Consider the following 15,620-nt stretch of genomic DNA (forward strand, 5'->3'; position numbering starts at 1 on the left):
TTTATTTTATAATTTGCATTTTTAAATTGGTATAGTAGTTTCAATGCTTTTGCCACATTGCTGCCAGCAAATATTTAAATGCACCACTGTAGTTTTAGGTTTACAGAGTAATTATTGTTTTTTTTTTATCATATCGTCTCCAAGGTGTGGTAAATGATTGCAAAGTACCCCCTATAGGGTGTTTATTTATAATAAGTCCCCATAATGTATGTACATTTATTCCACAAATACTTTAATCCAAATAAATGTTTTGTTAGCCACTACTTCTGTTTTTACATGTTTTAAAAAAATAATTTTTCATGAGTCATTGTTTGTGCTTTTTACTTTACTAATAAATCAAAGCAATTTTTAGCGAATTGTAACAGATTGAAGTAACCTTAGAGATACTTGGTGTATCGCTTGGGGAATATGTGACATTGGTTGAGAACCTTCAATAACATTCCAAAGTATTGCAGAGGATTTGTCCAAAATGTTGCAATATAAATGCAGAAAAAAATCTCAATATATTTATTGAATTGCTGTCTAAATTCATAGGCTGTACGCTATCTATGGATGGTGTACAGTTACACTACCAACTTCAAAAAAAAGGAAATTGGTGAATTACATCATTTCTAAAGTACGGGGACTGCGGAAATTATCGTGGGACAATTGTAACCAAGAGATATCAGTGATGTCTAATGTATTTCACATTAATTGAATGGGTCTGAAATTTCATTTCTATAAATATAGGTGAAAATGTTATTTACCTACTTTTTTTGAAATTAAGTGTTAATAAATAGACCCCTCTATCTTGTCTGTAAACCCTAGTGCAGTCTCCCATTCTATCTTATATGGAACCCTAGTGCAGTCTCTCATTCTACCTTATATGTAACCCTAGTGCAGTCTCCCATTCTATCTTATATGTAACCCTAGTGCAGTCTCCCATTCTATCTTATATGTAACCCTAGTGCAGTCTCCCATTCTATCTTATATGTAACCCTAGTGCAGTCTCCCATTCTATCTTATATGTAACCCTAGTGCAGTCTCCCATTCTATCTTATATGTAACCCTAGTGCTGTCTCCCATTCTATCTTATATGTAACCCTAGTGCAGTCTCTCATTCTATCTTATATGTAACCCTAGTGCAGTCTCCCATTCTATCTTATATGTAACCCTAGTGCAGTCTCTCATTCTATCTTATATGTAACCCTAGTGCAGTCTCCCATTCTATCTTATATGTAACCCTAGTGCAGTCTCCCATTCTATCTTATATGTAACCCTAATGCAGTCTCCCATTCTATCCTATATGTAACCCTAGTGCAGTCTCCCATTCTATCTTATATGTAACCCTAGTGCAGTCTCTGATTCTATCTTATATGTAACCCTAGTGTAGTCTCTGATTCTATCTTATATGTAACCCTAGTGCAGTCTCTGATTCTATCTTATATGTAACCCTAGTGTAGTCTCCCATTCTATCTTATATGTAACCCTAGTGCAGTCTCTGATTCTATCTTATATGTAACCCTAGTGTAGTCTCCCATTCTATCTTATATGTAACCCTAGTGCAGTCTCTGATTCTATCTTATATGTAACCCTAGTGTAGTCTCCCATTCTATCTTATATGTAACCCTAGTGCAGTCTCCCATTCTATCTTATATGTAACCCTAGTGCAGTCTCCCATTCTATCTTATATGTAACCCTAGTGTAGTCTCCCATTCTATCTTATATGTAACCCTAGTGCAGTCTCTGATTCTATCTTATATGTAACCCTAGTGTAGTCTCCCATTCTATCTTATATGTAACCCTAGTGCTGTCTCCCATTCTATCTTATATGTAACCCTAGTGCAGTCTCCCATTCTATCTTATATGTAACCCTAGTGCAGTCTCTGATTCTATCTTATATGTAACCCTAGTGTAGTCTCCCATTCTATCTTATATGTAACCCTAGTGCAGTCTCTGATTCTATCTTATATGTAACCCTAGTGTAGTCTCCCATTCTATCTTATATGTAACCCTAGTGCAGTCTCTGATTCTATCTTATATGTAACCCTAGTGCTGTCTCCCATTCTATCTTATATGTAACCCTAGTGCAGTCTCCCATTCTATCTTATATGTAACCCTAGTGCAGTCTCCCATTCTATCTTATATGTAACCCTAGTGCAGTCTCCCATTCTATCTTATATGTAACCCTAGTGCAGTCTCCCATTCTATCTTATATGTAACCCTAGTGTAGTCTCCCATTCTATCTTATATGTAACCCTAGTGCAGTCTCCGATTCTATCTTATATGTAACCCTAGTGTAGTCTCCCATTCTATCTTATATGTAACCCTAGTGTAGTCTCCCATTCTATCTTATATGTAACCCTAGTGTAGTCTCCCATTCTATCTTATATGTAACCCTAGTGTAGTCTCCCATTCTATCTTATATGTAACCCTAGTGCAGTCTCCGATTCTATCTTATATGTAACCCTAGTGCAGTCTCCCATTCTATCTTATATGTAACCCTAGTGCAGTCTCTGATTCTATCTTATATGTAACCCTAGTGCAGTCTCCCATTCTATCTTATATGTAACCCTAGTGCAGTCTCTGATTCTATCTTATATGTAACCCTAGTGTAGTCTCCCATTCTATCTTATATGTAACCCTAGTGTAGTCTCCCATTCTATTTTATATGTAACCCTAGTGTAGTCTCCCATTCTATCTTATATGTAACCCTAGTGTAGTCTCCCATTCTATCTTATATGTAACCCTAGTGCAGTCTCCCATTCTATCTTATATGTAACCATAGTGCAGTCTCCCATTCTATCTTATATGTAACCCTAGTGCAGTCTCCCATTCTATCTTATATGTAACCCTAGTGTAGTCTCTGATTCTATCTTATATGTAACCCTAGTGTAGTCTCCCATTCTATCTTATATGTAACCCTAGTGCTGTCTCCCATTCTATCTTATATGTAACCCTAGTGCTGTCTCCCATTCTATCTTATATGTAACCCTAATGCAGTCTCCCATTCTATCTTATATGTAACCCTAGTGTAGTCTCCCATTCTATCTTATATGTAACCCTAGTGCTGTCTCCCATTCTATCTTATATGTAACCCTAGTGCTGTCTCCCATTCTATCTTATATGTAACCCTAGTGCAGTCTCCCATTCTATCTTATATGTAACCCTAGTGTAGTCTCTGATTCTATCTTATATGTAACCCTAGTGCTGTCTCCCATTCTATCTTATATGTAACCCTAGTGTAGTCTCCCATTCTATCTTATATGTAACCCTAGTGTAGTCTCCCATTCTATCTTATATGTAACCCTAGTGCAGTCTCTCATTCTATCTTATATGTAACCCTAATGCAGTCTCCCATTCTATCTTATATGTAACCCTAGTGTAGTCTCCCATTCTATCTTATATGTAACCCTAGTGTAGTCTCCCATTCTATCTTATATGTAACCCTAGTGCAGTCTCCCATTCAATCTTATATGTAACCCTAGTGCAGTCTCCCATTCTATCTTATATGTAACCCTAGTGCAGTCTCCCATTCTATCTTATATGTAACCCTAGTGCAGTCTCCCAGTCTATCTTATATGTAACCCTAGTGCAGTCTCCCATTCAATCTTATATGTAACCCTAGTGCAGTCTACCATTCTATCTTATATGTAACCCTAGTGTAGTCTCCCATTCTATCTTATATGTAACCCTAGTGTAGTCTCCCATTCTATCTTATATGTAACCCTAGTGCAGTCTCCCATTCTATCTTATATGTAACCCTAGTGCAGTCTCCCATTCTATCTTATATATAACCCTAGTGCTGTCTCCCATTCTATATTTTATGTAACCCTAGTGTAGTCTCCCATTCTATCTTATATGTAACCCTAGTGCAGTCTCCAATTCTATCTTATATGTAACCCCAGTGTAGTCTCCCATTCTATATTTTATGTAACCCCAGTGTAGTCTCCCATTCTATCTTATATGTAACCCTAGTGCAGTCTCTAATTCTCTCTTGTATATAAATCCTAGTGCAGTCTCTCATTCTCTCTTGTATATAAATCCTAGTGCAGTCTCTCATTCTCTATTGTATATAAATCCTAGTGCAGTCTCTCATTCTCTCTTGTATATAAATCCTAGTGCAGTCTCTCATTCTCTATTGTATATAAATCCTAGTGCAGTCTCTCATTTTAGAGCATATATATTTTAAATTATAGCCAGCCCCTGATATAAAAAATGTCTTATTGCCACAATTAGCATCAATAAGGAATCTTTATTTGCTGGAATGTATGATTCGCAGGGACCAGGGCTCCAATTAGAGCTCATCCCAGTGCCCAGTAAGATATGTAAATCCAGTTTGGCATTACTGCACATGTGGCCACATTTGTTAGCTGTGCCAGTCAGTGGCGTAACTAGGGCAGGGCGAGCGGGGTTCGTGCCCTGGGCAAGTTGGACTGGCGGCGCGGGGGGGCACCGCCGGCCACGGTACCGGCCCGCCCGCCCTAGATAGCCAGTGTAGCGCCGACCGCAATGAGTGCGGTCAGCGCTACACATTTGCACAGGACCGGCGCTAGGCTTCTAGCGCCGGTCCTGTGCTGCACGCCTGAGCCCGTTCCCTGCCCCTGAGCGCTTGCCCAATAGCGCCAGGAGGCGGGCTCAGACTGTGCTTAACACACGCATCGCCGCCAGCGCTGGCGGCGATGCATGTGTTAAACAGCAGCCAATGAGAGTCAGATAGACTCTCATTGACTGCTGCAGCACCCACTGCAAGAGCCGGACTTCCGTCCGGCTCCTGCAGTGGGTAATGGGACTGACGTCATGACGTCAGTCCCATAATGCTGAGCGCGCCAGCCCGGGCGGACTGGAGGGCGGGAGCGGCATCGGCATCGCGAACAGGAGCAGCGTGGAATCAGGTAAGTATATTTTTATATATATTTATTTATTTTTAAACCTTACCTATCTGCACAACGGGGGAGGGGTTGGCTACTACTGGGGGGGGACATCTACTGGGGGTGCCACTGGGAGGACCTCTACTGGGGGGGGGGCTACTCTACTGGGGACTACTACTTTGGGGGGGGACTACCACTGGGGGCATTCTAAAAGGGGCCTAGTATTACTAGAGGCACTGCACTCAGGGGACCACTAATGGGGGCAATAATAGGAAGGGCCACTACAGGGACCACTGGATAGGGGGGGGGTCACTACTGGGAGCCTGCATCAGGGGGACCACTACTGGGGGCACTGCATGGGAGGGGGGGACACTACTGCTGGGGGCACTATATAAGGGGCTTACTACTAGGGGCACTGCAGGGACCACTACAGGGGGCACTAGATAGGGGGGATCACTACAGGGTGCCTGCATAAGGGGACCACTACTGGGAAAACTGCATGGGGGGACTACTGCTGGGGGCACTATATAAAAGGGCACTGCATAAGGGGATACCGCTACTGGGCGCACTGCTTTGTGGGGACTGCTACTGGGGGCACTGCATAAGGGGGAACACTACGTGGGGCACTGCATTTGGGGGGGCCACTACTGGGGGTACTGAGCAAGGGGAACTAATTGCGGGCTGTATAAGAGGGACCACTACTGGGGATACTGTATATGGGGCACTACTATGGGCCTGCATGAGAGGGCCCACAACTGCATACTGGGGGTACTACTGGGGTTAAGGTGCATATGGATAGGAATGTTCAGTTTGAAAATAACCCTAGTTACGCCACTGGTGCCAGTGGACAACACCCGGGAGGGATCCCCTGATTCCTCTTCTGAAAAAAAACCTGTGGAGTGTAGCCCATAGGCTACAATGGCTAGCGGCATCTGAAGCTACGGGGGCCAAATTTGGCAAAATTGCAATCTCCCATTCTCTCGTCTATGTAAGACCCAGAGCAGTCTGTCATTCTTATACTGTATGTACATCCTAATGCAATCTCCCATTCTCTCTTCTATGTAAGACCCATAGCAGTCTCTCATTCTTATACTGTATGTACATTCTAATGCAATCTCCCATTCTCTTTACTATGTAAGTCCCAGAGCAGTCTGTCATTCTTATACTGTATGTACATCCTAATGCGATCTCCCATTCTCTCTTCTATGTAAGTCCCAGAGCAGTCTCTCATTCTTATACTGTATGTACATTGTGATACGTGGGGTTAATTAGCTCGATAGACTGGGGTCAGTGGTGCAGTGAGTAGGTGCAGAATTAGAGTCCACATGTAGCATTCCAGTTAAATAAACATAAGTGATGCTTTACTTCCAGCATGTGAAATCAGGAAACAGAAAAATAATAAACAAACCTAGCCCTTGTTTCTTGCTGAAGAAAGTGCACATCTTTTAGCAAACTTTGTAGCACGGTTTTCAGACATGCATACAACTTTTCTATGAAATATTTCAAAACAGATTTTATCTTCACTCACCAACCTGATGAGCTTTGCACTGTTGAGTCCACTATGCAGGTGCAGTGAGTCTCCTTTTGGCTTTCTAGGAGAGTCCGATTATGCAGTGCAATAAGCATCCATATTTCCATTCGTATTCCACATTTTCTGCAGCATAGCTCTTTTTGCGTAGATTCTGTATGCCCGCATTCTCCACCATATGTGATACTTGGGGTTAATTATCTCGGTAGACTGGGGTCAGTGGTGCAGTGAGTAGGTGCAGAATTAGAGTCCACATGTAGCATTCCAGTTAAATAAACATAAGTGATGCTTTACTTCCAGCACGTGAAATCAGGATACAGAAAAATAATAAACAACCTTGCCTTTGTTTAGGGCACTAGCTCACTTCTTGAACCCTCTCTACAGAAGCAGCTAATCTGCATGAAAGTCTCTCACAGTCTCTGAGATTTGTGGTCCTTCCTGCCCCATGCAGGACTGGACACTGGCCTCCTGGCCTGTTATAGCTTTCTCAGCTTGTTGGCTGCCGCCTCTCACAAGGACAGTGTCAGATGTATATGGATCTGCCTGCCTCCTTGCAGGTATGATCCTGACCACCTGGTCTGCTTCACTCACACTGCAGCCCCACCTGGACTGTCTGGCTGTGTCCACCAGCAGCCTCACCTGGGCTCTGGTCATACGGCAGCCATTATACATCTTCCCACAATGCTTTTCTAGTCTGTGTGGGCGGATCTCCCCTGCCCCACACAGAATCTGCTGCTCACTAGTGCCACCTCTGGTGATACTGCCACAACATCCTAATGCAATCTTCCATTCTCTCTTCTATGCAAGTCCCAGAGCAGTTCTATCCCCACTCCTAATACAGCAATGATTTCACTGCCAGATTCTACCCCCCACCCAGCAAACTATGGTACTAAATAAACAGGTTATGGGTCTCTATACAGCTGGTCCATACAGTTACTCTGTCAGTGTATGCATGAACAGACCTATCTTGTAAAAGAAAGTGGATGCTTTAGCATCTGAAGATTGCATAGCTGCCTCTCCATAGTACACCTACATCCTGTTAGGCTGGACCACTGGTAAACTGGCTATGCAAAACATTTTAGGGCCACATACAAATATATTGGACACTAGAGACTTTTACTTATGTCACATATCAATAGAGCTACACTGTTGCTTAACAAAGGATGATAATTACTTTATGTCTAAATGTATCAAACCTTCTAAAGAGAAAAAGTGGAGAAGTTGCCCTTAGCAACCAATTAGCGTCTAACTATCATGTATTTAGCACCTTCGATAAAATGACAGAAACTTATTGGTTTCTATGGGGAAATTTTCCATTTGTTCTCCTTAGAAGGTTTGAAACAACTCCCCCAGTGTACCTTAGGCTATAATATGCCTCTGTCTCTGAGAACAGCTGCTCAGCTGTATTACAAGAGTCAGACAAATTCATTTTTAAAATAACATCTTTTAACATCTATTTATGCAATTTTAAACTAGTTTGACAGTAATGCTGTATTTACTCTTACCCATGTGAATTGTAAAAATGGAAGGATCTCCTCAAATGAAAATGTGTTTTTTTTTCCCAATAAATTTTTATTGAATTTACAAAAAGAAAAACACAATTACAGTAACAATATAAAATAAATCACAATACTAATAATTGCAATAAGATAAATTAAAATAAAAAACAAGGGGAAAAAGTATATATATAAAAAAAAACACCGGAGGGGATATAGGGAGTGTACCACAATACACAGAAATAGACATTACATTGTATCGTAGTCATCAAGAGGTCTGCTCCCTCACCATCAGTTTCAAATGAAAATGCGTTTTGTTCATAAGTCTTAATTTAAAGTATAGCAACATATAGAACCTTATATTTCTGTATATTTAACTCTATTAATGTGGGTATGAGTGAAGCAGCCCTTACGGCTGCTATGTATCCTGGCAGTGATGGGGAGCCTGGCAATGGCTTCACCTGTGCTAGAGGCCCACCCTCCTTTACTCCCTTCATTAGGCCAAATTACAACATAAAATGAAATGATGCAAGTGTTATAATATGAGTTACTAAAGATACTAAACATTACTTTGTGATGTCATTGTAAAATGAAAGTCTAGGTCACCCATGTTAACTACAGTTTTCTCAGGCCATAAAATCCGGCACATACTGTACTGTATTTCCTTTTCCGTCTCGTTATGAAAGAGAACTGTTATACTGTATAATCCTATTCCCGCTTGTTTTCTGTCATTATGCATTTTATTAGAACATAGATTTTGTGGGTCTTTTTTGGATGGAGTAAAGGGAGACTGTCCTGGGAAGACTGGGACACATGGGAGCCCTAGACATGAGAGTACCTTTATTTAACAGAGCATAATGTAATGACCATATTTTTGTAATGTGCCATAAATCATTGTGCTGCCTCCATCTTCTTCTCTGCCGTCCTGACTCTCCTTCTTCTTGTCTGTTTCCAGGAAGGCCCCTGTAGAAGAGAACTCTAAGCCAGAGGAGTCAGACAACAAGAACATCCCAGCAGAAGTGAAAACAGTTCCTAATGAAGCCACTCAAACAAATGCGAATGAGAGTAAAGCATGATTTCTCCTCGGGGGTGGGGGTGTGTTACATAGGAAGGGGAAAGTGGATACTAAACATAATGTCTGAAGAGCCTCATGCTAGCCATTTACAGAGTGAGGTACATACACACAAACACTTCATCATTCCTCTCAAATCTTGGCCTTCGTTGTTGTTGTTATTATTATTTTGTTGATTTTCTTTTTTTTTTTTCATTTAAGAAAACTTTTATGTTTTGTGAGACTGTAGAATGGGTTCATCTCTCGTGTACATGCTCTATATGAACAAAGCCAGGTGGGAAAATACTAATATTAGATCTCCCATGCAATGTCCAGAAAAACTAGCACTCCCAATTATTTATCGTGTGGGAAGGGAAAGGTTCAGACAGTCCAGGCCGGTGCATTTAGTTGTGTAATGGTTTCCATCAGCCTGGTTTGCCGCCCAAGGTCTAGAAACCCTACAGGGTCAAGGTGCTGTATAAATAATGAATACACCAGGCAGAATGTCGGTATGCGTTGCCCTGACTATTTGCCCATTTAATTTGTAGAACCCTATTTTACTTGCATGGCTGGCAGTGAATTGTTGGATGTCACATTTTATCACTGTATAGGAGAATACAATTGGAGGAGAGAAAGTGACTGTAGGTGTCCTAAAAGTATTTTACCCTCTTTAAAAGTTGTATGGGCATTTACGGCATATTGTTGAAAAGCTAATCCGAAGGTCTTATTGCGTGTTGCAGAATCCCTGTGTCATAATTTAATGGATGACAGGAATACATCCCCATTTTGTTCTATTTTTGTTCCAAATTGTCACTACATGAACTCTATCTAATAAAAAACATCAATGCCCTAATCTGGAAAAACGAGGCATGGGTTAGGAAGACAAATACGAGGCATGGGTTAGGAAGAGAAATACGAGGCATGGGTGAGGAAGACAAATACGAGGCATGGGTTAGGAAGACAAATACGAGGCACGGGTTAGGAATAGAAATACGAGGCATGGGTTAGGAAGACAAATACGAGGCATGGGTTAGGAAGACAAATACGAGGCATGGGTTAGGAATAGAAATACGAGGCATGGGTTAGGAATAGAAATACGAGGCACGGGTTAGGAAGATCTAATCTGCAGTTTAGGCACCTGTAGAGAAACGGTGCTTGGTGCCGCCATCCTGTGGGGACATTGGACCTAGGTACAAATTGCACAAGATAATTAATGAAATTAAGATTAATTGGATAGTGCCAACATTACTGATGTTCCTCAAGGTACCTACTTTGGCTGTGTGTCATTCCAGCTGAACTTTTAGAAAGAGTGAATGAAGGTTGCACTCATTAGATTGCTTTCGTGTATCTTAGAAAAAAATGGGTCCTGACCAGTGGCGGCTCCAGAGGTGGGGCTGCAGCACAGTCCAAATTTCAAATAGGGGAGCCACACCAACTGCCCTTTCACACACTGCCAAACATCACTGGCCGGGACTCACTGGCAGTTGGTGTGGCTCCCCTATTTCAATTTTGGACTGCGCTACAGCCCCACTTCTGGAGCCGCCACTGGTCCTGGCCAATTTAAAATGATTTTAACTAATGAGTAATCAGGACTTACACAGATGTACTGTACAGTACAGAAAGTGAGCAGTACTGTATGTTATTCAGCAGCCATAGAACCCAACCAATCTATCCAATAAATTGCTTTCTGTATAATGTCTTGTCACTTACAACCATAATCTGGTATGACACTACCTAAGTTTGCTCTTCACACATTGTAATGTCTGAATGGACAGAAGTCATACATTTGGGTTGGAACGTGTCATTTTATCAGTGCATCTCAGTAAGTAGATATCTCACATGCAAAGTGTTTGTATAGCCGATCCAGCAAGTGTTGCTACATTAGATATGGATGTTCCTGAAATGTGATTTCTCCAATTAGACATACATTTTAGCTTGTTTAGATGTTTCTTTTGCATAATAATAAGGATTATAGTGGCACCATGGGATTTCCCAACTTCTACACTCCACATTTAAAAAAAAAAAATTCTGTCGTTAAAGAAAAAGATTAAAAAAACTGTTTATTTTGAAACACAGCCATTTAGTGAGCTAAACCACTACTCATGAGAATGCAGCATAGGAATTCATTAAAAACTAATGACATCGCTGTGGCACGAGGCACAGTAGGTTAGTGCCTCGCTACCTCAGTGGTGTCACTAATTCCTTGTGCATATTGTTTCAGCTCAGAAAACTGCAAATGACCACAGTGAATGGACATTATTTCATGGTATGAGAATCATGCCTTGATTACATGTCAAGTAGCTTTTTCTTCTTGGTGGAAAAGGGTGAACTAACCTGCCTTTCTCCTGACTATTGTATGGATGTATCTCAATCAGTTTAGAGCAGCTACAGCATCTCCATCTGATTTGCTACTAGATTAATGTGACACAAAATGCTAAATTGCTTTAAATAAATGCAATCAGTGGAAATTTATTTAAGCATCTCTGTAAATTTGCACAAATGTCAAGTGGCATTTTGCACATTTATTTTAAGAACTGTGTCAAACCTAATTTCTGCTTCAAGAGAATAATACTTTCATAGGAAAAAAGACCATACACTACACCCTTAGACAAATAGTTTCAATGTTACAATTTCTTGATATATAAATATTAGGTGTGCAGCATATGAGATTAGAATAAGGACACAAAGTTTCGGTAAAATGATACTGAAACAGTATTTTTGTTAATGCTCCATTTTATGGTGAATTATCCCTATTGAATTCAATGTTTGTTAAACTGGACATTTTCGTTCAACCACAGTGGAGTCAGCCATTTTGTGGTCTGAACAGATACTCATGAAATTGAAGCCTGGGAATTCACATAGAACTTGACATTGCACAGTGCTTCTCCCTGGTATTGCTAGTTCTTGTGAAGTCTTAAGGGGCCTATCCATTAACAGATAAATTTGAATGATGAACGATTTATCGTTCAGTTGTTCAATTTATGTACATGACAGATATCTGTCAAAGCAGCCCCTAGAATTTTCAAAAGATAAATCTTTTGTCTTTCAGAAAGATCTGCTAATGGATAGGCACCTTTAGGCTACATTGTCATGAATATTGTTCAGTTTGTTGTTCAGCTCAAAAAAGCACTGCTTTCCCTGTGTGTAAACAACTAAAGAGGCTCAAATTTGTTTCAAAGTGGGTTTAAAAAAGTTTGTTGTGCTAAAGTTATACAATTTGTAGTAAATTCTCAAACTCTACACTAAACATTTCAAGCTAAATTCGACCAAGGTGAACATGTTCCGCTAGGTTCAAACATGTTTGAGCTTGTTTAATTTTTGTTGTTCAAATGGGGAAACAAAAATACTGGGCTCTATTTATTAACATTATTTTTACTAAAATAATGTGAAAAAGGGTGTTTTCACACCCTTTTCACATTATTTTAGTATCACCTACAGTTACTAAAGGGCAATTGGAGTAGAATTCGTAAAATTCTACTCCAACCCCTAATTATTACTTATTTTTAGTAAGCAGATCGCATTTCCCATAATTGTAATGGGAAATGTGATCTGGCCAAAGTTACTAAAAATAAAATGCAAAACAATACCGGGGAAAGCCCTGTAATAATAACCTCACCTGAAGATGGCGTTATCCAGGGTCTCCCCCGGTTACCGGACTCCTGCTCCGCTATAACAGGCAGAGCCCAGAGCCAGCCCCAGTGATCAGCTGTGTGGTCTAAATAGACTTACCTGAGTCCAGGGACCGGAGTTCGTGGCTCCTGTGATATATCGTCGGTAATATCACACCACAATCTGCATTACAAATGCGGATTGTAGAAAATAGAGCCCTTAGCAGTTTAGTTTGACATCATTTGTTTTAAAACTATTCACAATTTTAAACTTTGAACCACAAATTGCTGCTGTGGCAGTTGAATTGTTCCAAAAATTAAGATTGTACCAGCCAAATTCAATATAAGTGAACCTAACTATTTTATTAAAACCTCTTAAATAGAAAATTAGTGTAAGAGGTAATTCAGAAAACATTTTACACATGTGTTCCGGTGCTATGAAAACATAACTTAGCAAATAGTTTTGCTTTCAATCACTCTTAATAGTACTAATTAATTTATTGGAGCAACTACATACAGTTTGCCCATATACGCAGCCATTTTATCTAGATTTAAGAAGGCTCTATTTATTTATTATACCTATACATTATATTCATCGTATACCTTTCTACTTAAGAAGCACCCTACATGCCTACTGGAGGCTCCAGATCATTAGGTGGTGCTCCCAGTCGCTTGGAACAGATGGCAAGTCTCCCACAGCCGGCCGCCACCTGCTCGCAGCCGCCTTTACTGAATGAAAGTGAGCAATCTGGGCGGCCGATGATTCCATTCATGTTGAATCACGTCATCGTGGCATTATGTAGCAGATCCACAATGATGCAATTGCAACATCCACGCCCACCGGCCAGCCCACTTTCCTGTTGACATGCCCAGGAACTTTTATGAGAAGAATTTTTAACAGTTTTGGCAGCCATTTTGTGGGCTGAGCTAACAGTCATGAGAATACAGGCTATGGAGCACGCCATAACCAGGGATATGTGAGTGGTGCTGTTGCCTAGGGTGCAAGTCACTAGTGGCATCACTGTTTCTGCCTCACGTCACCTGAAGTTGGCTTGCAAGGTGTAAGGATGGTACCCTGCAGCCATTAGTACTGCCTACAGCATCCAAATGGACACTCTAGGCACACACCCTGCAGCCTGTAGAGCCACCCAGAGTGTCCTTAAGACACCCAGACAGTGTTCTTTTTCTTGGTGTCATAGGCTCCCCTTCGGCATGACATTGTTATGTCATATGTTCAGGGGGCGGGAGTGGCAGAGGATGGTATATCACCCTGTTACGGCACTGCTATAGAATTACAAGGCATTAGTGACATCACTGAGATCTGATGCATTGATGCCTCCATTATGTCGCTGGTTCCTAGTGAATTGATAGGCTGCTTTCTCATAAAAATAAGTTCAGCCCACAAAATGGCTGCTGTAATGAGAGTTTCCTTGCTAAAATCCAGCTATATTCCGTGAATGTGTGTCCCGCTCTCACACTTTCTTTCTATCTCAGCCCTATACAAAATCATTTTGGGATTTGTATAATTTATTTTTCCCTTTGTAGGATGCCAAATGCATATTTTTTCTTTTACTTTATATTTCAATTTACAGTATTGACATGCACATCATGCTAGATTTTCTTTTATATGTTTTTCTTTATGTTTATAGACAATATTTTTTCCTAAATTCAGTTTTTTTGCTTGGACAATTTATTCTCATGAGGTTTTGTGTAACTGTTTTTTTATTGTGTTTTTTAGTATACCTGGTATTTATAAATATATATATATTACATTATTAGCATGCATACTTTGCAATGAGATGTTTTGAAGGGAAATTGGAGCCTGACCGGTGTCATATTGTCACAAAGTTAATTAAACATAAAATTACCTAGTAGAAAACTGCTTTTAAGTCCAGATTGTTTTGCATCGTCACCTTAAAATATTTTTGACCAGGAATTCTCAACATGTGATATGTGTACACCAAGGGGTACTTAAGATAGGGGTACGTCCACCTGTTAAATTAAACTACAAATAAAATGCCATTGTGCTGTTAAGAGAACTGAGAGGGGGGATTTTTTTCAAATTTTAAAGCGACATGTGAGTTACTTGGTTGAAATGTATACACAGCAGGGAGTACTTGGCATGAATTTACACATTGTAGGGGTATTTGTAAACTATTTACCATTATAAGGGAATAGTCATTAAGAAAATGTTGAGAAACTGCACTTTAGAGAAAGGAATGCACCATGCACTAGTGCATCCTAGGTGCATATTACTGTGTCATACAGTACAATAGATATCTGGATACAAAGAACAGCAGTTCAACGGGGTGCAGTAATGTTACCAAAATTTCTCAGCAGACCCCTAAATACAGTATCAGTCTGTAAATATTGCAATTGGTTTAGTAAGGCTCGGCTATTCATTGGTTTAGTAAGGCTCGGCTATTCACTGTGCACATTTAAAATCACTTGTAAATAATCTAGTGCACAAGACACCACTGTGGCTGTTTTAATGTACAATGTAAAAAGATGTGACTTCATAATCTTCCCTCGTCAAGATTATTCTCAAGACAGTATAGTCTGTAGCAGAGCCGTAACTAGACTTTTTGGTGCCCTGTGCCAGAAAGAGCATTGGTGCCCCCATCCATTTTTCAGAGGGCATAACACACCTAAAAAAGGGGAATGGCCTCATGGGGAAGGGCCAGGGAAAAGATAGGGGAGGCCAGGAGATGCTGGGGATGAAATAAGAGAAAGCTACAAGTGAGAATGATAATAAACAAAAAATTTACAGGCCCAAACAGCGCCCCCTGCCCTGCGGTGCCCTGTGCCAAGGCACCGGCCGCACTACCCTGGTTACGGCCCTGGTCTGTAGCCTAGTTGGAAATCCTAGTTAATAATAGGTGCCTGCAAATAATAATAATAATTACAAATACAATTTCCGGAAAAGCATTCTGAAGTAATGTTAACAAAATTGTAGCTTGTAGACCCTTAGCATTCCTTTCCACACAAAGTCCTCTATATTGAATATTTTCATACAGTATGTCAACCAGGCCTCTTATTGATGTTGAATGCTTTAACGAGAAACCCCCAGAACTGACTCTCGTACAG

General features: G+C 40.5%; 1 protein-coding gene across 4 annotated transcripts in view; it reads left to right on the forward strand.

Moving 5' to 3' along the window:
* The window catches only part of NCAM1 (neural cell adhesion molecule 1), a 397,179-nt gene extending 388,229 nt beyond the window's left edge, over nt 1–8,950 (forward strand). For all 4 annotated transcript variants that reach the window (XM_088443021.1, XM_088443025.1, XM_088443022.1 and 1 more), the window contains one exon: nt 8,830–8,950. In XM_088443021.1, the coding sequence (XP_088299147.1) occupies nt 8,830–8,950 (121 nt within the window). The remainder of the gene's footprint in view (nt 1–8,829) is intronic.
* Nucleotides 8,951–15,620: the final 6,670 nt, after the last annotated feature.

This window comes from Taudactylus pleione, unplaced genomic scaffold (assembly GCF_031769625.1).
Source record: "Taudactylus pleione unplaced genomic scaffold, aTauple2 ptg000322l, whole genome shotgun sequence".
Lineage (NCBI taxonomy): Eukaryota > Metazoa > Chordata > Amphibia > Anura > Myobatrachidae > Taudactylus > Taudactylus pleione.